Consider the following 27,382-nt stretch of genomic DNA (forward strand, 5'->3'; position numbering starts at 1 on the left):
CAGATAATATTGCCCGAAACACTTCAGAATTCATCCTGCTGCTTTTGTCAGCAGTCACATCATCAATAAATACAAGAGAACCAGTTCCATTGGCAGCCATACATGCCCATGCCATGACACTACCACCACCATGCTTCACTGATGAGGTATGCTTAGGATCATGAGCAGTTCCTTTCCTTCTCCATACTCTTCTCTTCCCATCACTAGTACAAGCTGATCTTGGTCTCATCTGTCCATAGGATGTTGTTCCAGAACTGTGAAGGCTTTTTTAGTTGTCGTTTGGCAAACTCTAATCTGGCCTTCCTGTTTTTGAGGCTCACCAATGGTTTACATTTTGTGGTGAACCCTTTGTATTCACTCTGGTGAAGTCTTCTCTTGATTGTTGACTTTGACACACATACACCTACGTCCTGGAGAGTGTTCTTGATCTGGCCAACTGTTGTGAAGGGTGTTTTCTTCACCCAGGAAAGAATTCTTCGGTCATCCACCACAGTTGTTTTCCGTGGTCTTCCGGGTCTTTTGGTGTTGCTGAGCTCAACGATGCGTTCCTTCTTTTTAAGAATGTTCCAAACAGTTGTTTTGGCCACGCCTAATGTTTTTGCTATCCATCTGATGGGTTTGTTTTTTCAGCCTAATGATGGCTTGCTTCACTGATAGTGACAGCTCTTTGGATCTCATCTTGAGAGTTGACAGCAACAGATTCCAAATGCAAATAGCACACTTGAAATGAACTCTGGACCTTTTATCTGCTCGTTGTAATTGGGCTAATGAGGGAATAACACACACCTGGCCATGGAACAGCTGGGAAGCCAATTGTCCCATTACGTTTGGTCCCTTAACAAGTGGGAGGCACATATGCAAACTGTTGTAATTCCTACACCGTTCACCTGATTTGGATGTAAATACCCTCAAATTAAAGCTGACGGTCTGCAGTTAAAGCACATCTTGTTCGTTTCATTTCAAATCAATTGTGGTGGTGTATAGAGCCAAAAATATTAGAATGGTGTCAATGTCCCAATATTTATGGACCTAACTGTATATACAGGGGGCAAAATGGAATATATATACAGAGGGGGCAAAATGGAATATATATACAGAGAGGACAAAATGGATATATATATATATATATATATATATATATACACACACACACATATACATACAGGGGGCAAAAATGGAATATATACAGAGGGGCCAAAATAGATATATATATTTATATATATATATATATATACAGAGGGGGCAAAATGGATATATATACATACAGAGGGGGCTAAATGGATATAATTCAAACCTATAGTGGGCGGGGGGGCCCCAATTCAAAGTTTGCCCATAGAACTCTAGTTACGCCACTGGATACATGTGACTGACAGAACATCTCTATAAACATGTCCTGTACCTAGACTGAGATTGTGTCTGACACACTTCTGTTCACTCTGGTTGATAGAAGACATGAGTCCCTCACTCATTTAAGGAAGGAGGCAGTAGATCTAGTTGAACCCTTGAAAATTTCACCTGTCCTGTAGAATTACATTAGGTGCAAAGTGTGGTGCATGATGCAACCGTATGCAGTTTGAATTGCAGGACTGCTTACTGTTTAGGACTTAAAAGGAATATGTCACCAGATAGGGCAGCATCCAATAATGATTTTCCCTGATTTTCAGTGGTGTAAGGCCTCCTGCACACTACAGTATTTTTTCACGGTCCGCAAAACGGGGTTCCGTTGGTCCGTGATCCGTGACCGTTTTTTCGTCCGTGGGTCTTCCTTGATTTTTGGAGGATCCACGGACATGAAAAAAAAGTCGTTTTGGTGTCCGCCTGGCCGTGCGGAGCCAAACGCATCCGTCCTGACTTACAATGCAAGTCAATGGGGACGGATCCGTTTGACGTTGACACAATATGGTGCAATTTCAAACGGATCCATCCCCCATTGACTTTCAATGTAAAGTCAGGAGTTAATATACCATAGGATCAGAGTTTTCTCCAATCCGATGGTATATTTTAACTTGAAGCGTCCCCATCACCATGGGAACGCCTCTATGTTAGAATATACCATCGGATTTGAGTTAGATCGTGAAACTCATATCCGACAGTATATTCTAACACAGAGGCGTTCCCATGGTGATGGGGACGCTTCAAGTTAGAATATCCTACGAACTGTGTACATGACTGCCCCCTGTTGCCTGGCAGCCCCTGATCTCTTACAGGGGGCTGTGATCAGCACAAATTAACCCCTCAGGTGCCGCACCTGAAGGGGTTAATTGTGCTTATCATAGCCCCCTGTAAGAGATCAGGGGCTGCCAGGCAGCAGGGGGCAGACCCCCCTCCCTCCCCAGTTTGAATATCATTGGTGGACAGTGTGCGGCCACCCCTCCTTCTATTGTATTATCATTGGTGGCCATTGTGCAGCTCCCACCCTCTATTGTATTATCATTGGTGGCCAGTGTGCGCCCCCCCACCCCGGCCCCCCCTCTATTGTATTAATATCATTGGTGGCCAGTGTGCGGCCTCCCCTCTCCCCACCCCCCCGATCATTGGTGGCAGCGGAGAGTTCCGATCGGAGTCCCAGTTTAATCGCTGGGGCTCCGATTGGTAACCATGAAAACCAGGACGCTACTGCAGTCCTGGTTGCCATGGTTACTTAGCAATATTAGAAGCATCATACTTACCTGCTGCGCTGTCTGTGACCAGCCGGGAGCGCCTCCTACTGGTAAGTGACAGGTCTGTGCAGCGCAATGCTTAATGATCTGTCACTTACCAGTAGGAGGAGCTCCCGACCGGTCACAGACAGTGCACCGGTCACCGACCCATTGAAATGAACGGAAAAAAAACACCTAAAAAAAATCAGAACGGACATTGAAATAAAATAAATTTGGGTGCATGAGCCCTAAGAAAACTACACTATATTGACAAGTTAGGCTACTTTCACACTAGCGGCACGGACCTCATATAATGGGGGCGGAGTTCCGGCGAGGCACGGCAGCGCACGACGAGAGGCTGCTGGAATAAATGTCGGACATGTCGTAGTTTTATTCCGGCAGCCTCTCGCCGTGCGCTGCCGGAACTCCGCCCCCATTATAGCCAATGGGGACGGAGCGGCAGTCCGGAGGCACACGGTCACTAGCGGCAGGACGGATCCGACAGGCTGTTCACCCAACGGAACGCAATGATTTTAATACCGGGGGGACGCACTGGGGGCTGATTGAGAGGCACTGGGGGCTGATTGAGAGGCACTGGGGGCTGGTGACAGGCACTGGGGGCTGGTGACAGGCACTGGGGGCTGGTCAGATGCTACTGGGGGCTGATGGAGAGGCTACTGGGGGCTGCTATGAGGTGTGATTGGAAGTCATTCATATTGGGGTCTGAGCTGAGGTGTTATCTGAGGTCTATTTGGGTCTTATTAACATTGGGGATTTTATTGGGGCTGTTAGCTGAGGTCTGATTAACATTGGGGGTCTGATTGATGGTCTGACCTAAAGTATAATGAAAAATATTTTTTTTCCGGAGCAGCTTGGAAAAAAGGCCTCACAGTCTCCCACACTCCTTCTGCCTGGCCAAGCGAGCCAGCACCCCTGAGGCCAAGCCTGTCAGGACCCCTGAGGCCAAGCCTGCCAGCACTTAGTCTTCAGAACTAAGTAAATTATATATAAGGGGAGCTCATAATATGAAAGAGACGAATTATGTCTGAACAGACATATAGCGCAAATTCCAGTTTTTGTTTATGTTTTATGTTGCACTGAATTTTCTGCTAAATATATATATATATATATATATATTTTATATATTATTTTTTTTTTGGGGGGGGGGGGGTTGGGGTGGCAGTGGATCTTGGGTGAGTTCCCACACTTTATTTCCCAGGACTTGACCCCTGGAGTGGTCCCGCAGTCTGGGTGGCAGTTCTGACTAGTCCTACTTTAATACACAGACATTTAGATTCATACATTTCCTACACTGGCACAAATGTGTTGCCAGTGACCAACTGTCTGTGCTCAGTCCTACGCGTAACCGTCGCAAGTGCATGAGGAGCTGCGGATGTGGCGGCGAGGTCCGAGAGGTATGTGGGGGTGGGAGATCCGGGAGGGGGGCCCATAATTTTTTTTTTGCTATGGGGCCGTCATTTCTAGCTACGCCCCTGATGTGACGGCTGCATTTCCCGGACCAAACACTTCCCTCTGACCCGAACTCAAAGCATGATTATAATTTCTGACTGTGCATCTACTGTACTGTACTCACTGCATTATGTGCAGGCAGACTGGATAAAGCATTATGATGCTGTGAGCTCAGGTCAGAGGTGCTGTGTTCGGTCTGGGAAATGCAGCTGTCACATAGAGCGTGTTTCCCAGATTGAACACAATTGTTTGAAATTAACGTGATAGAAGGCTGAAATGAGGGTGTCTCACTACTTTTGGTTCCCCTTGGGTAGGGCATCATAAACCTGGTGACAGTTTCCAACAATAGCAAATGTCATGAAAATTCGTACACCTAGACTTTATGTATCAGTTTCCTACCAATTTCAAGATCTCTGCTCGCATGCAATGAATAAGCCCCCTCTCTTTTATGGCCCTGTAGTTGTTGCATGGCCGACCTCCATGGTTTGTACTTTTTTGCCTTCAGCCTAGTTAGTGTCAGTTGGAGATGATTTGGGCAAGTTTCCAGTATTTAAATGTAAACAAGAATGATTCTATTCTTTATAGTACCCTATTCATCAATCTACCAGTTACTGTCATACTCGAGAAGTCTACACTGTAAAGTGCCCCATGACCTATAGAGCATCTCCGCCCCTGCTGTACGGGCTGATACCAGGGAACAATAGATGATCGGCGTCTGAAAAGCAGAATATCACTAGACCAGATCTGCTCATTTCCCATTGCACCTGTTTCAGTTGGTTTCTCAGTGATTTCACATGCTGTATATAGTTCCTGAATTTCTCAGTGATGTCTTGAATTTGCGCTTTTTCCGAACTGCGGCGTGCCACGTCTGCGGCTAAGGATGGCGCCCCGCTGGGTGGGATCATGACTCCTCCTATTAGAAGGGAATATGTTAAAATTGGCTTCACATCAGCATCATGTATATAGTCTCCTGGTTTTCTGTAACCAGAGAGCAGTGCATTGTGGGAGCTCAAATAACAGATACACGGATATTTAGTGAGGTGAGAAATGATTGTTTTTTCAAAGCATTCCGCCCATGTTTTTACATGAATGATTCCCCAAAAACCTCTTTAAGGCGGCCATACACATAATATTAACCGGGTCGCGAGGTATAACTGCAAGCCAGACGTGCATTCAGTCGACCGCTATATGGCCAGCTTTAGCGTTAAGCTGTTTGGTCACATGTCTGACAGAGGGGTGGAGCTAAATCGCTGTCTGCTTCCAAGGGCAACCATCAGAATTTTGAAAAGATAAAACATATAGGAATAAGGTTCCTTCCTGCTCAAGTGAATACTACCGAGCCGTCCTATAGAAGTGAATGGGGACGCCATACTTGTAATTACACCTGCTCACCACTGCAATTGCTGCGGCGGGCAGGTCAACAGAGCAGAGAAAGCAGCCTTCCCGACACCCCCGCCAATCTGATATTGATGACCAATCCTGAGGATAGGTTATTAACAGGAAAAAAAAGAGGACAACCCCTTTAAGAATGAGTGTGGACTACGGTCTTTATTAGCTCTGGGGCGGGGGCTGTATTTACTTAGAGATCTGGGATCCGAATTTTATTGGAAACCTGGGGGAGATTTATCACAGCTGGAGTAAAGGAAAACTGGCTTAGATTCCACCTTTTATTTTTCAGAGTTCCTTTGGAAAATGAAAAGTGTAATCTGATTGGTTGCTCTGGGCAACTAAGCCAGGTTTCCATTCCACCAGTTTTGATAAATCTCCCCTTGGTGCCTGTAATTAGAGAAGCTAGCTCTAGATGTTATGAAACTACAGTTCCCAGCAGACTCCATTTACTTCTGCTCTTTCTAGGGCTCCCACAGAACAAGGGGCATGCTGCAGGGGCATACATAGAATTCACTGGGCCCCATAGCAAGAATCTAAATTGGGCCGCCATTCCCCATAATATATGCAGTGTGTACAGGTATATAGTATATACTGTAGTGTACTGATATGTGAGGAACGAGGTATAATAGATGCAGTGTGTATAGATGTATAGTATATACAGCAGTGTACTGATGTGTGGTACGAGGTATATTAGATGCAGTGTGTACAGATATATACAGTATTATATAAAGCAGTGTACTGATATGTGAGGTTCGGGGTATAGTATATGCAGTGTGTACAGGTCCTGGCAGATGTGCCTTTCAAACCTAGGAACTACACCATTTTTGGTGCAGTTCCTTTGCTAGATCCTGCAGGATCTGTGATGTTGAAGATGATGTCATCAGTGGTCCTGGCAGATGCACTGTTTTAACCTGGGAACTACACTTTATACTGAGCAGTTCCTTTACAGGACCTGTGATGACATCATCAAAGGTCCTTTAGCTTTAGGAAGATAGACCGGAGTAATTAGGGGGCAGGGCTTCTCCTCCACTGCGGGGGCCCCCTTCCTCACGGGCCCCATAGCAGCTGCGTGGTCTGCCTATATGGTAGTTACGCCACTGGCATGCTGGGAGTTGTAGTTTCACAACAGCTGGAGTGCCAAAGGTTGCCTACTCTTAGTTTAGAGAGTCTATATTTAATTGGAGGGATAAAGGGGGTTCAATGCAATACACTGTGGTATCAGTTATTCATCCGTTGCTGTGGGTATCAGCTAATAAACACAGCCGCTCACTGCCTCACCGCTTATCAGCTTTGTATAGTAAGGCCTCTTTCACACGAACGATACGGATTGGCTCCGGATGCGTTCAGTGAAACTCGCACCATTTTGCAAGCAAGTTCAGTCAGTTTTGTCTGCGATTGCGTTGTTTTTTCCGCGCGAGTGCAATGCATTTTGATGCTTTTTTCACGCCCGTGATAAAAAACTGAAGGTTTACAAACAACATCTCTTAGCAACAATCAGTGAAAAACGCATTGCCCCCAGACTGCATCCGGATTAGAACGTAAGGGCTCTGTGCCAGTGCTGTGGACCGCAAATTGCGAGGGGCAGCCACATTCACTTGTATGGGGTCCGCAATCTGTCCGTTCCGCAACAAGTTCTATCTTTGTGCGGAACGGAACACCGCGGAAGCACTCCGTAGTGCTTCCCTGGGGTTCTGTTCCGAACCGCATCTCCGGATTTGCGGACCCATTCAAGCAAAAGAGTCTGCATCCGTGATGCGGAATGCACACGGCTGGTGACCCGTGTTTTGCAGAACCACCGTATGCGGGCACGGAACACTTACGTTCGTCTGAACGAGCCCTTACAATGCGGTTTTCACTGAAACCCCTTTCACTTCTATGGGGCCAGGGCTGCGTGAAAAACACAGAATATAGAACATTCTGCAATTCTCACGCAACGCAGAACTGATGCGTAAAAAAAACCGCTCATGTACACAGACCCATTGAAATGAATGGGTCAAGATTTAGTGAGGGTGTTATGCGTTCACGTCACGCATTTCAACCGCGCGGGGAAAATCACTTGTGTGAAAGGGGCCTTAGACATGAAGCCCAAATGTAAGGAGCTGTGTATAACCCGCAGCTGGCCAGGCCATATACCGGGCAGGTTTAAACCAGTAAGCAGAATATTTACAGTGTTTTGCGGTCCATGCTGTCATGACATAGAAAAGCCCAAAAGGCTAAACAGTGTACATATAACCCAGGAGACATCTTCCTGTAGACTGCCGTCTGGGGTGAGCCATGTCTTTTGAATGTAAAGCCATCCAGGTTTCCTGCAGAAGCCCCCCTGCAGCTCAGCCCCCATGACTTACCTTGTCCCTGAGACTGACACCGTACAGCTTCTTTCCAAGTGCTCCCAGTAAGATGTGAATGGGATTAGTGATCTCTCATGTCACCCATTTCCCCGAGAGTCACTTTTGTTGATGGTTTCCATGGGTGATGCTGGGGCTGAAGGCTACAATGTGAGGCGGAGCTGCTGTGTCACTCACTTCTCTGGCTCCTAGAACTGTGCTGAAGACCAGTGCCACCACAACCATAACTGGGAAAGCAGGGTGAAGACCAGTCCAGTCTCCACTACATAGCCCACAGGGGCTGTCACCCTGCTCTCCTAGACTTCTGACTGGCAAATCTGCAGATTCCACCCTACACTCTTACACCTGTTGTGCTGCGTAATTAGACAGACTTGCCATTCAGCATGGCAACAGTTTTTGTCCGGTCACAACGCGGCATTTATGCCGTAAAGCGGACCGGATCCCTGCCAGACCTCATTAAAGTCAATGGGGATCCAGCGGTGAACTATAGAATCCAGCAATGCCGGATCTGGCGAAATACAGGCTGCTCTCTGCCAAAACCGCTGCCGCATATGTGAACGTACCCTTATCCAACAATACGTCCCCTGTATAGCTGCATGACTAGGGAGTGTGACATTCAGGAGTCTGGGAAAGCTGGGTGTAGACCATCATAAAAGCTTCTACACCCTGAATGGCCAACCGGATATGGTATGGTACATCCTCTTCACCTTGCTTTTTTTTTTTGGGGGGGGGGGGGGAAGCTTTGGGAATACTGCACCCAATCATATACATTCGCGTTACGGTCCACCTGACTTTCCACATGAAATTCATCATTGTTACAATGTATCAGCGATTGTATTCTGTTAACATAACATTACACTCTGTAAATGAATAAAAATGTCAGCGCTCGTCTTATCGGGGGTTCATCTCATGCTCGCCACCAGTGATTAGCAAATAGTACGTGGTATCATTCTGCACTTGGCCTCACCCCCTACCCATTGCCTGGTTCACTGCCACCAATCGGCAGGAAGTGGCATTTAGCATGAAATATAACTGGGTCACAACACCGACACGGCAGCTATTGTCCCATTTTATGTCTCCCTCTCACGACCTTTGCATTGTGCAGCTACATATCGCATTGTAATGGGAGCACACTCTGTATAAAGGTTAAAATATCCGGCACCCTAATAAAACAGTCTTACTTCTTTCTTTTGTTGAATGTCACTTTATATAAAGGACAGAAATGACGAATGCTATTGAATGGTGACTCATGCTCACTGCAAAGCCTCCACTCCGTGTTGTACAGAGTTATAACAGCAGCTATGGGCTGAAACCATCCACCTCTGCTCTACATTTTACAGCTTACTTATAGAATTGATTTTTTCCAACAGGAAGGTTGCGTCACCTCGCAAATATTCTTCACTACTTATACTCCAGAGCGGCATTCACAATTCTGATGGAAACAATTGAGCAAGTTTGTCGCTACACACACACACGTCTGAGGCTGCCGGAATAAATGTCGGACAGGTCATAGTTTTATTCCGGCAGCCTCTCGCCGTGCCTCCGCCGGAACTCCGCTCCCATTATAGTCAATGGGGACGGAGCGGCAGGACGGATCCGACATGCTGTTCACCCGACGGAACAACCTGCCGGAGGTCCGTGCAGCTAGTGTGAAAGTAGCCTTAGCCGAGCTCCTGGAATATGCAGGGGAAGGGCGAGAGCGCTGGTATTTTCTACATCAGATGACTACGCAGTGCCTGGTGTAACAACACCACCTCCCAGTATGCAAGTTACGAATCAAGCTCTATGCAGATGTAAGATGGAGAAACAGCCACTGATTCTTGAATGCTGTTTCTGAAAACTGTCATTTGACATTTTGGGCACTAGAGGCCACTGTTTTGCAGCTACAGCCAGCACACTCTGGGATTTGAATATGCAAAACAGATGATGACTCATGCTGCTGTGTGCCAGAGAGAGAGGAAATGGTGACCTGAGCAGACATGCTTGTGCAGAGGCTGGAAGACAGGATCCAGTGCCATCCTCGGGTCTGTGAGACTTGGAGCTGTCAAAGTCACTGTCAGAAGTGACTGATGCCTGTCAGCAATGCAGATGTTGCCAAGGAAGGAAGGATCGGTTCCCAGAAGGTCAATTGGACCGTGCTTACAGACCCTGTGAGGCCTCATGGTGGATGGAAGGACTTGCGAGTTGGTGTAAGTCGCCATCGGATAAGGAGAGAGATAGAGAGAGAGAGAGAGAGAGATATAGATAGATAGATAGATAGATAGAGAGAGAGAGAGCTGGAAGAGCCGTGGAACGGTTGGAGTGTCACGGATGTTGTAGGGGAGAACACCAAAAGACAACAAGATGGAAGGGAAAAGACACTAGGCCTCACCGCTAGGGAAGGAAAAGGGTGACCACCTATGAAACCCTGCTCCTGGCCCTAACTCCTATCCGTATGGGCACCTCTCGATGGTAGAGATGCCCATACACAGGAACCTAGAAAACCCTGGTGGCCCTCAGATGCCCTAGACTTATGACAGGGCAAAGACAACCCGCTCCTTTCCTTGGTGAAGGAACTAGCGTCTCACTGAGGCCTAGTAAACAACAGAGGGGGGGGGAAGGAATACAAAACACAACAAGCGGAACACTTAACTTCTAAGGATGATGGATGATCAGGACTTCAACTAGAACCACACTCCAGCTCTTCCAACACCAAATGAAGCTATCCAGAGCAAGGAGTGATGGGTGGAGTCAAACTAAATAGGGGAAGGTAAAGGTCACATGATCCACACCTGAACAGGAGGTGTGGACATACAAGCAACACACAGACAAAGTGAAACCAAAAGATGCTGTCAGATCACTAATGAGCAGATAATCTTTCAGATCTTCTCAAACCTGTCACCGGTGTGACATGGAGCTACCATAAGAGGTGGTGTTGCTCAGCTTGGAGAAGAAGCAGTCCGCCATTTTGTCAGCTGCATGAGAGAACCGTGTGGATCCGGATTCTGTTCGCAGGAATGAGAGTATCGGCGTCAGGAAGCTGATCGGAACAGAGGGTCAGAGTACAGGTTCTGCAGGATCACATGGTGGGGCAGGGACTTGCTGTCGGTTTGGAGCAACCAGGGAATACAGGACATACCCAGGTCAATGACTCAGCGGCACGGTTATTGACTTGTAGGCTCTGCCGTGTGTGCCATCGGTCAGGTCCGTTACCCTGCGGCACAGTATCGACATGCGGGCTCTGCTGTGTACGCCGCCTTGGGTACGGTTGTTCAGTTGGTCTGATACCGGGACTCTGAGCCTGGAATATCGGGTATTCTGGACACTCCGATGTTGCTACACTACAAGGCTACTCCAGCATCTAGGCTGAGAGTATTGAGGGCACGTGAAACAGTGTCATTTGGTTGGTTAAAGGAAGGGAGTGTAACTGTGTGGTATTCACTGTATTTTGAATTGTAAGTGATATACTCTCTGTAACTACTGTAATTATTACTATTAATACTACTGTTATAGTTCAGTAAAGTTACTTTTTTGCATCAAGAGCTGGTGTCCGTGTCACTTTCCTTATTCCATGACTTCGCTGTATCCTGAGGGTCCCTCCCCGGTTCACGGTCTTACACAGACACTGAACAAGCAGATGATGCAGGGGTTATCAGCTGTGAAGTTGTCAGAATAGTAAGTGCAAATGACTAGTGAATACTGATCCTGTATCTCAGCATCAGTACAAGATAAGTGATATAATGTATGTACACAGTGATTCCACCAGCAGAATAGTGAGTACAGCTCTGGAGTATAATACAGCATGTAACTCAAGATCAGTGTGGGATAAGTAATGCAATTTATATACACAGTGACTCCCCCAGCAGAACAGTGAGTGCAGCTCTGGAGTATAATACAGGATATAACTCAGGATCAGTACAGGATAAGTAATGTAATATATGTACACAGTGACTCCTCCAGCAGAATAGTGAGATCAGCTCTGGAGTATAATACAGCATGTAACTCAGGATCAGTACAGGATAAGTAATGTAATGTACAGTCGTGGCCAAAAGTTTTGAGAATTACATAAATATTGGAAATTGGAAAAGTTGCTGCTTAAGTTTTTATAATAGCAATTTGCATATACTCTAGAATGTTATGAAGAGTGATCAGATGAATTGCATAGTCCTTCTTTGCCATGAAAATTAACTTAATCCCCAAAAAACCTTTCCACTGCATTTCATTGATGTCATTAAAGGACCTGCTGAGATCATTTCAGTAATCGTCTTGTTAACTCAGGTGAGAATGTTGACGAGCACAAGGCTGGAGATCATTATGTCAGGCTGATTGGGTTAAAATGGCAGACTTGACATGTTAAAAGGAGGGTGATGCTTGAAATCATTGTTCTTCCATTGTTAACCATGGTGACCTGCAAAGAAATGCGTGCAGCCATCATTGCGTTGCATAAAAATGGCTTCACAGGCAAGGATATTGTGGCTACTAAGATTGCACCTCAATCAACAGTTTATAGGATCATCAAGAACTTCAAGGAAAGAGGTTCAATTCTTGTTAAGAAGGCTTTAGGGCGTCCAAGAAAGTCCAGCAAGCGCCAGGATCGTCTCCTAAAGAGGATTCGGCTGCGGGATCGGAGTGCCACCAGTGCAGAGCTAGCTCAGGAATGGCAGCAGGAAGGTGTCAGCGCATCTGCACGCACAGTGAGGTGAAGACTTTTGGAACATGGCCTGGTGTCAAGAAGGGCAGCAAAGAAGCCACTTCTCTCCAAAAAAAACATCAGGGACAGATTGATCTTCAGCAGAAAATATGGTGAATGGACTGCTGAGGACTGGGGCAAAGTCATATTCTCCGATGAAGCCTCTTTATGATTGTTTGGGGCATCTGGAAAAAGGCTTGTCCGGAGAAGAAAAGGTGAGCGCTACCATCAGTCCTGTGTCATGCCAACAGTAAAGCATCCTGAGACCATTCATGTGTGGGGTTGCTTCTCATCCAAGGGAGTGGGCTTACTCACAATTTTGCCCAAAAACACAGCCATGAATAAAGAATGGTACCAAACACCCTCCAACAGCAACTTCTTCCAACAATCCAACAACAGTTTGGTGAAGAACAATGCACCGTGCCATAAGGCAAAAGTGATAACTAAGTGGCTCGGGGACCAAAACGTTGACATTTTGGGTCCATGGCCTGGAAACTCCCCAGATCTTAATCCCATTGAGAACTTGTGGTCAATCCTCAAGAGGCAGGTGGACAAACAAAAACCCACTAATTCTGACAAACTCCAAGAAGTGATTATGAAAGAATGGGTTGCTATCAGTCAGGAATTGGCCCAGAAGTTGATTGAGAGCATGCCCATTCAAATTGCAGAGGTCCTGAAAAAGAAGGGCCAACACTGCAAATACTGACTCTTTGCATAAATGTCATGTAATTGTCGATAAAAGCCTTTGAAACGTATGAAGTTCGTGTAATTATATTTCACTACATCACAGAAACAACTGAAACAAAGATCTAAAAGCAGTTTAGCAGCAAACTTTGTGAAAACTAATATTTGTGTCATTCTCAAAACTTTTGGCCACGACTGTATGTACACAGTGACTCCACCAGCAGAATAGTGAGATCAGCTCTTGAGTATAATACAGGATATAACTCAGGATCAGTGTTGGATAAGTAATGTACACAGTGACTCCCCCAGCAGAATAGTGAGTACAGCTCTGGACTATAATGCAGGACGTAACTCAGCATCAGTACCGGATAAGTAATGTATGTGCACAGTGACTCCACCAGCAGAATAGTGAGTGCAGCTCTGGAGTATAATACTGAATGTGACTCAGGATCAGAAGGATTGTGTGACTAGAAACATGTGATGCAACTAGTGGAGTGGTATGAACATAAGGCTATACAGCGATGTTTTAAGTCTTTTTATACAATTTCTCTTGTGAGTATAATAAATTGTGCATCTTTAACCTCTTGTGGCGGTACTTCACTATTACGCACATCCCTTTAAAGGTTATACCATCTACCAGGAGGGTAAAAGCGGTTGTGAAAAGTCGTATGTCACTGCATTTAGAAAGTGCGGAAGAATCCCATTGTGAAAGGATACCCCTTGATGGAGAGTGAAGCAGCGCGGTCCTACACTCAAAATGCTATAGAAAAAATTGGGCTGGGCATAACATTTTCAATAGATGGTACCGCAAAAACGGATACGGAAGACATACGGATGTATTTCCGTATGTTTTCCGTTTTTTTGCGGACCCATTGACTTGAATGTAGCCACGGAATGTGATTTGCGGGCAATAATAGAACATGTTCTATCTTTCAACGGAACGGAAATACGGAAACAGAATGCATACAGAGTACATTCAGTTTTTTTTTTGCGGAACCATTGAAGTGTATGGTTCCGTATACGGAACGCAAAAAACGGAACGTTGTTTTTTTTCCTCGGCACAACTGGTGGAAACCCAAGGAGGCTCACCTTCCATGGTATGGTCTTTGTAGCTCAGTAGGACTCCTCTTCTCCCCAATGTTTGAGGGGAAAGTAGCTAAAGGTTCATGTCTCCCTTTACATCCAAAAAGGGAGATTGTGGCAACAAGCTCTATGCCCTCCTGTCCAAGATCTAGCAACAGCAAGGGCCCCATTTCCTCTTATATACAGGCTGTTGCGCTCATCCATATAAGGTCTACAAGGAAACCTCACACTTAGGCCTCTTTCACACTACCGTTTTTTTTCCCGTTTTGCGGGCCGTTTTTTGCGTTCCGTATACGGAACCATTCATTTCAATGGTTCCGCAAAAAAAAACGGAATGTACTCCGTATGCATTCCGTTTCCGTATTTCCGTTCCGTTGAAAGATAGAACATGTCCTATATTTGGCCGCAAATCACGTTCCGTGGCTCCATTAAAGTCAATGGTTCCGCAAAAAAAACTGAATGCATACGGAAATGCATCCGTATGTCTTCCGTATCCGTTCCGTTTTTTGCGGAACCATCTATTGAAAATGGTATGCCCAGCTCAATTTTATCTATGTAATTACTGTATACTGTATATGCCATACGGAAAAACGGAATGGAAAAACGGAACCGAAACCGAAACACAACGGAAACAAAAAAACGGAACAACGGATCCGTGAAAAACGGACCGCAAAACACTGAAATCGACATACTGTAGTGTGAAAGAGGCCTTAATATACTGTCTGGTCAGCATCTTGCCATGTTCAGCGGACTATGGAGATTCAATATGATAAACAGCAATTAGCTTTCTTGCTGTCAAAATGCTGACGATGAGATGAAACCTTCTCACTGAAATCAAAGGAGCATAGAAAACAACTGGTGAAGGTCCATGATGAGGATCACTCTGACTGCCAAACAAAGGGGAGCACTGCAGCTTTGAAGGACTGGGACAATGGGTTTGGATTCTACCAGCAGAACATCTGCATTCACTTAAAGGTTCTCCTCTGTATTCCTTCCAATAGGAGTAGGTGTTGTATACAGTGGGTTGCCAGCACCCGGGGCAAGCCAAAAATTGCACGCCCTCCCCCTACCCCGGGCACGCCCCTTTTAACAGATACTGTAGTAGATCACTAGCAGTCCTATGTAACAGCACAGATAACACAGTGATAACTCTGAGTACAGATAATGTAATAGATGTTCCCTGCAGTCCTATGTAACACCTCAGATAACACAGTGATAACTCTGAGTACAGATAATGTAATAGATGTTCCCTGCAGTCCTATGTAACACCACAGATAACACAGTGATAACTCTGAGTACAGATAATGTAATAGATGTTCCCTGCAGTCCTATGTAACACCACAGATAACACAGTGATAACTCTGAGTACAGATAATGTAATAGATGTTCCCTGCAGTCCTATGTAACACCTCAGATAACACAGTGATAACGCTGAGTACAGATAATGTAATAGATGTTCCCTGCAGTCCTATGTAACACCTCAGATAACACAGTGATAACGCTGAGTACAGATAATGTAATAGATGTTCCCTGCAGTCCTATGTAACACCTCAGATAACACAGTGATAACGCTGAGTACAGATAATGTAATAGATGTTCCCTGCAGTCCTATGTAACACCTCAGATAACACAGTGATAACTCTCTGAGTACAGATAATGTAATAGATGTTCCCTGCAGTCCTATGTAACACCACAGATAACAGAGATAACTCTGAGTACAGATAATGTAATAGATGTTCCCTGCAGTCCTATGTAACACCTCAGATAACACAGTGATAACGCTGAGTACAGATAATGTAATAGATGTTCCCTGCAGTCCTATGTAACACCTCAGATAACACAGTGATAACGCTGAGTACAGATAATGTAATAGATGTTCCCTGCAGTCCTATGTAACACCACAGATAACACAGTGATAACTCTGAGTACAGATAATGTAATAGATGTTCCCTGCAGTCCTATGTAACACCTCAGATAACACAGTGATAACTCTGAGTACAGATAATGTAATAGATGTTCCCTGCAGTCCTATGTAACACCTCAGATAACACAGTGATAACGCTGAGTACAGATAATGTAATAGATGTTCCCTGCAGTCCTATGTAACACCACAGATAACACAGTGATAACTCTGAGTACAGATAATGTAATAGATGTTCCCTGCAGTCCTATGTAACACCACAGATAACACAGTGATAACGCTGAGTACAGATAATGTAATAGATGTTCCCTGCAGTCCTATGTAACACCACAGATAACAGAGATAACTCTGAGTACAGATAATGTAATAGATGTTCCCTGCAGTCCTATGTAACACCACAGATAACACAGTGATAACTCTCTGAGTACAGATAATGTAGTAGATGGGTGTGAGCCCCAGAATTCAGAACACGCACAGTGTGACCTGAAGTCTGGGGCCAGGATGCGGCACGGTGGGCCAAATTCTCAATCCACCCCCCAGCCCTACCGTGAAACAGATATGTGCATGGGCATTATTATTACAGTAGAATACCGCCCCATACCTGTTACATCCAGTGACGTCTCCTGTGATGTAGACTCTCCTCGACGTCTTCATTCAGAGATAAGACCGCCAAGACACCATCTTTCAGCCGCTTCTCATCTCTGCAGAGTTTCACAGATTTTTTTTTAGGTTCCTCACTTTACTATCATTCTCTCCTTCCTGGTGTCTCAACAACTCCTCCTGCTGCCCCCCAATATTATTAATATAATGGCCCCCTCTTTGTTATTAATATAATAGCCGCCTCTCCACTCTTATTACTATGCCATTCAGTACTGTCAGTGGTCCTCTTCTTTCTGCTCCTCCCCCACCCCCATAGTGCCCCCAGTGCATCTGCAATTAGGTTAGGGTACATAAAAAAAAAATACTTACCTGTCTCCATCACAGCTTGTGGCGTCCTGACGTAGGCGGTCACGAACGCCTCACTGTGCCTTCCCACGAGATCCGAAGCAGGAGGTCACAGTGAGGTAATCGATTCATGACCGAGTCCTGCATCGCTCTACTGCCTTAGATTGCTTTACCCATGGTGTTCTTGCAATATTCCATTTCAAAGCATCACTTTAATAGCAGTTGCCAAAGGTGTCCACAGAAATATCTCCTTCACAGTATCCCAATGATGCTGACTGCCACAGGGCACATATAATAACTCCTATCACACTGTCTACAAAATGCCTGCCACACTATCCGTTTAAAAAGTCAGCAGTGAAGCGTCCCTACAATAGGGACTGACGTACTGTATAGAAGACCCTCGTACTGTGTCCCTAAAATAGCACAGACCGCAATATCCACAAAGTACCTGAATAACCTATTTATAAATGCAGTACTTCTATACACTGACTCTATAATAGGTCCTGCTACAATGACCATATAAAAGTCTCTACTACAGTGTCCCTATAATAGGGTCTGCCATAGTGCCCATATAAAAGTCTCTACTACAGTGTCTCTATAATAGGGTATGTCACACAGCCCCTCAAATATTGCCTGCCACAGTGCACCTCAAATAGTGCCTGCCACAGAGCCCCTCAAATTGTGCCTGCCACAGAGCCCCTCAAATACTGCCTGCCACAGAGCCCCTCAAATACTGCCTGCCACAGAGCCACTCAAATTGTGCCTGCCACAGAGCCCCTCAAATACTGCCTGCCACAGAGCCCCTCAAATACTGCCTGCCACAGAGCCCCTCAAATACTGCCTGCCACAGAGCCACTCAAATTGTGCCTGCCACAGAGCCCCTCAAATACTGCCCAGTCACAGAGGCCCTCAAATAGTGTCTGCGACAGAGCCCCTCAAATACTGCCTGCCACAGAGCCCCTCAAATAGTGCCTGCCACAGAGCCCCTCAAATAGTGCCTGCCACAGAGCCCCTCAAATAGTTCCCGCCACATAGCCCCTCAAATACTGCCTGCTACAGAGCTCCTCAAATAGTGCCTGCCACAGAGCCCCTCAAATTGTGCCTGCCACAGAGGCCCTCAAATAGTGCCTGCCACAGAGCCCCTCAAATTGTGCCTGCCACAGAGCCCCTCAAATAGTGCCTGCCACAGAGCCACTCAAATTGTGCCTGCCACAGAGCCCCTCAAATAGTGCCTGCCACAGAGCCACTCAAATTGTGCCTGCCACAGAGCCCCTCAAATACTGCCTGCCACAGAGCCCCTCAAATACTGCCTGCCACAGAGCCCCTCAAATACTGCCTGCCACAGAGCCACTCAAATTGTGCCTGCCACAGAGCCCCTCAAATACTGCCCAGTCACAGAGGCCCTCAAATAGTGTCTGCGACAGAGCCCCTCAAATACTGCCTGCCACAGAGCCCCTCAAATAGTGCCTGCCACAGAGCCCCTCAAATAGTGCCTGCCACAGAGCCCCTCAAATAGTTCCCGCCACATAGCCCCTCAAATACTGCCTGCTACAGAGCTCCTCAAATAGTGCCTGCCACAGAGCCCCTCAAATTGTGCCTGCCACAGAGGCCCTCAAATAGTTCCCGCCACATAGCCCCTCAAATACTGCCTGCTACAAAGCTCCTCAAATAGTGCCTGCCACAGAGCCCCTCAAATTGTGCCTGCCACAGAGGCCCTCAAATAGTGCCTGCCACAGAGCCCCTCAAATTGTGCCTGCCACAGAGCCCCTCAAATAGTTCCCGCCACATAGCCCCTCAAATACTGCCTGCCACAGAGCCCCTCAAATTGTGCCTGCCACAGAGCCCCTCAAATACTGCCTGCTACAGAGCCCCTCAAATAGTGCCTGCCACAGAGCCCCTCAAATAGTGCCTGCCACAGAGCCCCTCAAATAGTGCCTGCCACAGAGCCCCTCAAATAGTGCCTGCCACAGAGCCCCTCAAATACTGCCTGCCACAGCACACTAGTGCTCCTATGATAGTGTCTGCTTCAGTAAACCTGTAACAGTGCCCCCCACAGTGCACCCATGCAATCTGTCTACTGAGATCTGTTCCTGGTTTTGGAAAAAAATATGGGACATGGACTGCAAATAGAACCGTGTAAATAGGGACAAGGTAGAAGACGGAGTAACATTTTATACTCCTTTACAACCACCTGGAGAATGCTTTAAAGGGAACCTGTCACCAGGATTTAGTGCATAGAGCTGGGGACATGGGCTGCTAGATGGCCGCTAGCACATCTGCAATACCCGGTCCCCACAGCTCTTTGCGCTTTTATTGTGTTAAAAAACCTTTTTGATCAATATGCAAATGACCTGATATGTGTCCTGTATCCGGAGATGAGTCCAGCGGAAAGGAGCCCAGCACCGCCCCGCGTCCTCCGAATCTCCTCCTTGCTGGCTGACGTCACAGAGCTGGAGCGCCGAAATCTCACCATGCGCGAGCTAGCGCATGCGCAGTGTCGGCATCATGTTCATTCCCTGTGCTGGCATCAGCACAGGGAACGAACTACGCATGCACTAGCTCGCGCATCGCGAGATTTCGGCGCTCCAGCTCTGTGACGTCAGCCAGCAAGGAGGAGATTCGGAGGACGCGGGGCGGTGCTGGGCTCCTTTCCGCTGGACTCATCTCCGGACACAGGACTCATATCAGGTTCATTTGCATATGGGTCAAAACGTTTTTTAACACAATAAAAGCGCAGAGAGCTGTGGGGACCGGGTATTGCAGATGTGCTAGCGGCCATCTAGCAGCCCATGTCCCCAGCTCTGTGCACAAAATCCTGGTGACAGGTTCCCTTTAATACTCTAGGCCAGGCTATGTGCTATGGATGGTGCATGAAGGAGTTAATCAGAAGTTACTGTTCCTTTTGGCTCTCCCCGCTCTTAGTAATGAAGAAGACGCTGCTGATCTGCGCTCCTGTGCCGCGAGGACCCGGTGAATCACAGCCTTTTGTTACAGCCGCAGTCATCTCCCTTGTAACAGAAAATCTGTTTCTAAAGAAACCGCTAAATGTTGTTTTTATTCAGTAAATTGCGCCGCGACATCTTATCGCGATTTACTTCGTCATCTCTGGCAAAAGCTAAACTGTAGACAGTGTGTACGCAGAATGCGTCAGTGGGGTCATCCTGTCCACAGTGAAAAGTAGCGCATTTTGGGGGTTAATGTATGAATTGCGTAAAAGTGTCACTTTATACTCCAAAAGCAATTCCAATATTTTGCCGCCAATTTATCAGAAGACACTCGGTGGTACGGGATGACTAGACCTCTTGCCTGCCTCACACTGTACATGTACACCAATATCATGTGCCAAAAATTTAGCCTCGCCCTAAGAGGTATAATTAGAAGCTCTTGGGCCCCAATGCAAAATTAGTAACAGGGTCCCCTCCTACCATGTGCCATGTCGTAAAACATTATCTAATACTGGTCGCCTCAGTATGGGGCCGGGGGGCTCAACTGCAACTTCTGCACTCACTCCAAATATCCAAATGTAAAAGAAAATTGCTATATTTTGTTAATTTCTTATTTTTTTCAACATTTCATTGTACTCTGTTTCTCTCTATTTGAGTGCTAAAGTAGAAGTTATATATTTTTTTTTTCAGGATAACCCAATTATTATTTTTGGCTCCTTGTGAAAACCGTCCAGCAATTCAATTATCTTAAAACTCTCATCCAATCTCTTTCTCTGTGGGGGGGGGGCTGTGCACTCCCAGGCTGGAGGGGCGCACAAATTAACCATAGTGGAGAGAAGTCAGCTCGTGCCCAAACCGTGGAGACGGCTTTCCAATCTGAGGGTGAAGAACTGATTTCAGGATCAGTCTCATTAAGACTCTCGCCAAACTCTTATCTGTCACGTCTGGGAACCTGCGAGCAAAAATTACAGGTCCTGATGTGTTATAAAGGAATCATATCTATCTATCCATCTATCTCATATCTATCTATCTCATATCTATCCATCTATCTCATATCTATCTATCTCATATCTATCTTATATCTATCTATCTATCTCATATCTATCTATCTATCTTATATCTATCTATCTCATATCTATCTATCTTATATCTATCTATCTCATATCTCTCTCTGCTGTCTATCTATCTATCTCTCTATCCCGTCATCTATCTATCACCTGTCTCATATCTATCTATCTCATATCTATCTATCTATCTATCTCATATCTATCTATCTATCTCTCTCTCATATCTATCTATCTATCTATCTATCTATCTCATTATCTATCAAATCATGTGGGAAATAGGGGGTTGAGAAATGGGGACACACCCGCGCTCGGTGTATAGGAGTCCGTGCCGTGTATCACGACGGGGGGGGGGGTGCGAACAGGTCAGGGTATCGGAGTCCATGGCATATCAGGCTCCTCTCAGTCTGTGGCAGGCATTGATATATTGTGCTGCTACTGTATGTCCACAGTGTTCTCTTCCTCTCCCAGCAGGATGGGTAGTTTCTCTTCTTCCTCCATGGAGCTGAAGTCTTGGCAGAGATCAGAGAGTCTCCTAAAGTGGGTGTCCCTCACTGCTGAGTATTTGGAACAGTATATCAGGAAGTGGGCCTCATCCTCCACCGCCTCCACGTGGCACTGCTGGCACAGTCTGCTTTCTCTAGGCATGTAGCTCTGTCGATGCTGTCCGGATGCTATGGCCAGGCTGTGGGCGCTCAGTCTATAGCGGCTCAGGATTTTCCGATCTCTGGGGTTCCCTAGTTTCTCCAGGTATGGGGCCAGTTTGTAGCCTCTCTGCAGGCTCTGGTACACTGTGAGCTTCTGGGACGCTCTCACCTCCTTCCTCCATTCACTGACGTATTCCTCTTGTTTACTGGTTCCTGATACCGGCTTTTGTGAGGTGGTGAGGGGTGATTTTCTGGTCGGGCTGGGTTACAGTAAGTTGATTTTGGGGCTTTGCCTTGCCTGGGATTCCTTGGTGTAGCGCAAGGCTCTATGGTGATGGGAGCCTTCACTACTACTGTGTAGATGGCCCAGAATGATAGCGCCCTCTTCTGGATTGTAAAGTGTAGAGGGAATCTGCATGCTTTGCTCCTCAATGGATGATTTGAATCAATTATCAGGCCCAGGTAGGTGTACCTGTTGGTGGCTGTTAGAGAGCGTTTGTGTAGCGTGAAGGGCCTGGCTAACTTTGTTTTCCTTCTCTGGAACACCATAGTGTTGGTCTTTTTTAAATTGATGGGAAGAGCCCATGTAGTGGTGAATTTCTCCAGAATGACTAGCTGGTCTTGGAGACCTTTCTCGATTGGTGATAGTAGAAGGTCATCCGCATACAGGAGAAATTTCCCCTCAGTGAAATTTGTACCAATGAAATTATCTCAGTATCTATCTATCTGTCTGCTGTCTATCTATCTCATATCTATCTATATCTGTCTGTCTTTGGTACCCCTCAGCTCCATTCTGGCTCTACGGCTCCTCCTGGGTTATCTTCACTGGTCTCCCAGTATCCATCTGTCAATTTCCACACTGACGGGCTTACGAGCGCCGCTGCAAACAAGGACAGCAACACTTCACCTCTGAAGCCAGTCATTGGATGCTGCAGTGCATGTGACCATATCTGTGCGGAAGCTGACAGGCTGGGACCAGAAGTCTAGTAAAGAACTGAAGGCAGCCCAGAAGCCACTGAGCCAGAACCAAGCAGTGTGGAGGTGTAAGTATAGATCTCTTCACAAGTATAATAGTGCCATATACTATCAACAAAATAGAACCATATAATGGCTAGTTCATATACAGCATCCAAATACTGCCATATAGTTCCCACATGATACTGCAATTTATTTCCCAAATAATACCACCATACACGGCTAAGTGGTTTCAAGGGCATCTGTCAGCAGATTTGTACCTATGACACTGGCTGATCTGTTACATGTGCACTTGGCAGCTGAAGACATCTGTGTTGGTCCCATGTTCCTATGTGTCCTCATTGCTGAGAAAAGTGATGTTTTAATATATGCAAATGAGCCTCTGGGAGCAATGGGGGCGTTGCCATTACACCTAGAGGCTCTGCACTCTCTGCAACTGCTGCATCCTCTGCACTTTGACAAGGTCAGGCAGTGAAAATGTCATCACACCTGATCCTGACTTCTCCTAAAGTCAATCCTCCTAGAGGCTCATTTGCATATATTAAAACATCACTTTTCTCAGCAATGCGGACACATAGGAACATGGGACCAACACAGACGCCTTCAGCTGCCAAGTGCACATGTAACAGGTCAGCCAGTGTCATAGGTACAAACCTGCTGACAGATGCCCTTTAAGTTTGCCTTGGGAAGACCTTGGTCTATGGGTTACCTAGCCAATTATCCTGTTTGCCATCCCCTAAAAACCAGCCCTGCCTAAAGGGGTATTCCGGCTTCAGAATACTGATGGCCTATCCTCAGGAGAGACCATCTGTCTACCTTCATGTAGTCTACGTTGTAGCAGCAGTGCGGGATCAGGATCCTGGATTCACACATAGGTTTTCAGGGCTGTTTTTCTGTCCTTATGCAGTTTTTTTTTCACGTTTTTGCACATCCCTTTTTGGTGCTAGTTTTGGCTGAAAAAAAATGGATATTAGGTGAAAGTCTATGAGAAATATTAAAGGGATTCTGTCATGAGATTTTACCCCTATAACCTAAACATCTGCCCATGTCCTAAGCTGGCCTTATTAAACCTCACTGTGGCTCTATTAGCCCAAAAAACAGGTTTTTATAACCTGTCAATATCCTACCTAAGGTGCCCAAGGGGACGTCCGTTAATACAGGGTGCCCGGCCGCACCCATCGCCGTCTGGTGCCCAGCGCCGCCCCGACCGATCCTGATGATAGGTCATCAATATTCTACTCCCCCAAAAAATACCCGTTATGGGTATTATGATATCTTATAAAAAAAAAAAATCCGCAACGTGTCATGAACCAGTGAAATATGACAGAGATGAAACCCAAGTACCAATATAACATTGTGATTATACATAGCAGCCAATCTGAATAAGCAAAGATGAAGTATAGAGCATGGATGAAAAAGTTTCCTAAACCTCTGACGAGACAACCAGAGACTCCAACAGACGATGCAACTAAGCTGGAGTCATTGTTCACGTCTGTGCGTCAGGAGGTCGGTCGTGCTGGAGCTCCTTAACATTGCGGACAGAACTACAAGTAAGGCTACATTCACACGAATTCCGACTCCAAGAACTTCCCAACCTGACAATGACCCCGGGCAGCGCCGCTCTGCAGTCAAGATACCTTTTGTCTTCAGGTGAAAACAAGGGAGTAGGAAATAAGTGCGAGTCACTGGTGGGTGACGGAGAGAGGCAGGAGGTACAGTACGTATGTAGGGATGTGCACAGCCAGCTTCATGTTTGTGGGGAAAGTCAAGTCTGATGATAGTTCCAGGTATGTCCTGGATGGGAGAGATAACTGCTGACTGCTGCTTTGGATTGGAGCCACTGGGGGTCACTTACAAAGGCCTTAAAGGGCATCTGTCAGCAGGTTTGTTTGTACCTATAACACTGACTGACCTGTTACATGTGCACTTGGCAGCTGAAGGCGTCTGTGTTGGTCCCTTGTTCATATGTGTCCGCATTGCTGAGAAAAGTGATGTTTTAATATATGCAAATGAGCCTCTGGGAGCAATGGGGGCGTTACCATTACACCTAGAGGCTCTGAACTCTCTGCAACTGCTGCATCCTCTGCACTTTGACAAGGTCAGGCAGTGAAAATGTCATCACACCTGATCCTGACTTCTCCTAAAGTCAATCCTCCTAGAGGCTCATTTGCATATATTAAAACATCACTTTTCTCAGCAATGCGGACACATAGGAACATGTGACCAACACAGACGTCTTCAGCTGCCAAGTGCACATGTGACAGATCAGCCAGTGTCATAGGTACAAATCTGCTGACGGATGCCCTTTAAGTTTGCCTTGGGAAGACCTTGGTCTATGGGTTACCTAGCCAATTATCCTGTTTGCCATCCCCTAAAAACCAGCCCTGCCTAAAGGGGTATTCCGGCTTCAGAATACTGATGGCCTATCCTCAGGAGAGACCATCTGTCTACCTTCATGTAGTCTACGTTGTAGCAGCAGTGCGGGATCAGGATCCTGGATTCACACATAGGTTTTCAGGGCTGTTTTTCTGTCCTTATGCAGTTTTTTTTTCACGTTTTTGCACATCCCTTTTTGGTGCTAGTTTTGGCTGAAAAAAAATGGATATTAGGTGAAAGTCTATGAGAAATATTAAAGGGATTCTGTCATGAGATTTTACCCCTATAACCTAAACATCTGCCCATGTCCTAAGCTGGCCTTATTAAATCTCACTGTGGCTCTATTAGCCCAAAAAACAGGTTTTTATAACCTGTCAATATCCTACCTAAGGTGCCCAAGGGGACGTCTACTAATACAGGGTGCCCGGCCGCACCCATCGCCGTCTGGTGCCCAGCGCCGCCCCGACCGATCCTGATGATAGGTCATCAATATTCTACTCCCCCAAAAAATACCCGTTATGGGTATTATGATATCTTATAAAAAAAAAAATCCGCAACGTGTCATGAACCAGTGAAATATGACGGAGATGAAACCCAAGTACCAATATAACATTGTGATTATACATAGCAGCCAATCTGAATAAGCAAAGATGAAGTATAGAGCATGGATGAAAAAGTTTCCTAAACCTCTGACGAGACAACCAGAGACTCCAACAGACGATGCAACTAAGCTGGAGTCATTGTTCACGTCTGTGCGTCAGGAGGTCGGTCGTGCTGGAGCTCCTTAACATTGCGGACAGAACTACGAGTAAGGCTACATTCACACGAATTCCGACTCCAAGAACTTCCCAACCTGACAATGACCCCGGGCAGCGCCGCTCTGCAGTCAAGATACCTTTTGTCTTCAGGTGAAAACAAGGGAGTAGGAAATAAGTGCGAGTCACTGGTGGGTGACGGAGAGAGGCAGGAGGTACAGTACGTGTGTAGGGATGTGCACAGCCAGCTTCATGTTTGTGGGGAAAGTCAAGTCTGATGATAGTTCCAGGTATGTCCTGGATGGGAGAGATAACTGCTGACTGCTGCTTTGGATTGGAGCCACTGGGGGTCACTTACAAAGGCCTTAAAGGGCATCTGTCAGCAGGTTTGTACCTATAACACTGACTGACCTGTTACATGTGCACTTGGCAGCTGAAGACATCTGTGTTGGTCCCTTGTTCATATGTGTCTGCATTGCTGAGAAAAGTGATGTTTTAATATATGCAAATGAGCCTCTGGGAGCAATGGGGGCGTTACCATTACACCTAGAGGCTCTGCTTTGAATGAAAGTGCAGTGGGAACAGCAGTGCAGAGCCTCTAGGTGTAATGGTAACGCCCCCATTGCTCCTAGAGGCTCATTTGCATATATTAAAACATAATTTTTCTCAGCAATGCGGGCACATATGAACATGGGACCAACACAGATGTCTTCAACTGCCAAGTGTTTCATAGATAAAAATCTGCTGACAGATGCTTTTTAACCTATTAGGAACCTATTAGGTACGTCATGTGTAGTTCCGATCGGCGATCGCAGCAAAACGTAGGTCAATTCAGACCTGCGGTTTGCTGCGTTTCCGGGTTATTCGGGTCTCTGGGGACCCGATAACCCGGAACAGGATGGTGATCGGTGGTGTGATAATACACCACCAATCACCATCCTGCGATTCTGAGAGGTGATGGTGACATCATCTCTCAGGATCGTCTCTGATTGGTTGCATTTGTTCATTCAAATTAGTGCAGCGCTCCTCTCCTCCTCCTTTTGTGTCCGGGAGCCGAGGAGAGAGGAGCAAGCTGCACGGATCTCCAGAGCCAGCACCCCCATCTGTGCCCCAGCACCCCCTTCTGACACTCCACAGTAAAAGGTATTTAGGGAAAGGTTAGGGACAGGTTAGGTTAGGCAGGGATATTCATGGAAAGTTAGTTGGAAGTTTTTGATTGCATCACCGTAAATCGGGTGTCTGGGGTCCACAGCACAGCTGTGTGACCCTAGACCCCCCCAGGGGTGCTGCAGCTTGCCCCCCCCCCCCCAACTTTTTTTGGGGCGCAAGAATTTTTTTATTTTTTTTCTGCGTACGCTGACTGTGGCCGGCACTCTTAGCGTCGGACCACTGTTAGTGCATCGCACACCCCACCACTGATCAGCGAGTTTGAATAAAAAAAAAATTAAAATCTAATTTTTTGCCCTTTTTTATTT

The 27,382-nt window shown here is 46.3% G+C and overlaps 1 protein-coding gene across 1 annotated transcript in view; it reads right to left on the bottom strand.

Moving 5' to 3' along the window:
- Nucleotides 1-7,936, bottom strand: part of LMNTD1 (lamin tail domain containing 1) — a 111,135-nt gene extending 103,199 nt beyond the window's left edge. Inside the window, exons 1-2 of the mRNA XM_040435567.1 lie at nucleotides 7,844-7,936; nucleotides 4,874-5,022 (exon numbers count right to left, since the gene is read on the bottom strand). Coding sequence (XP_040291501.1) covers nucleotides 4,874-5,014 — 141 coding nt within the window. The 5' untranslated portion in view covers nucleotides 5,015-5,022; nucleotides 7,844-7,936. The remainder of the gene's footprint in view (nucleotides 1-4,873; nucleotides 5,023-7,843) is intronic.
- Between the last annotated feature and the right edge of the window lie 19,446 nt (nucleotides 7,937-27,382).

Source organism: Bufo bufo, chromosome 1 (assembly GCF_905171765.1).
Source record: "Bufo bufo chromosome 1, aBufBuf1.1, whole genome shotgun sequence".
In the NCBI taxonomy this organism is placed as follows: Eukaryota; Metazoa; Chordata; class Amphibia; order Anura; family Bufonidae; genus Bufo; species Bufo bufo.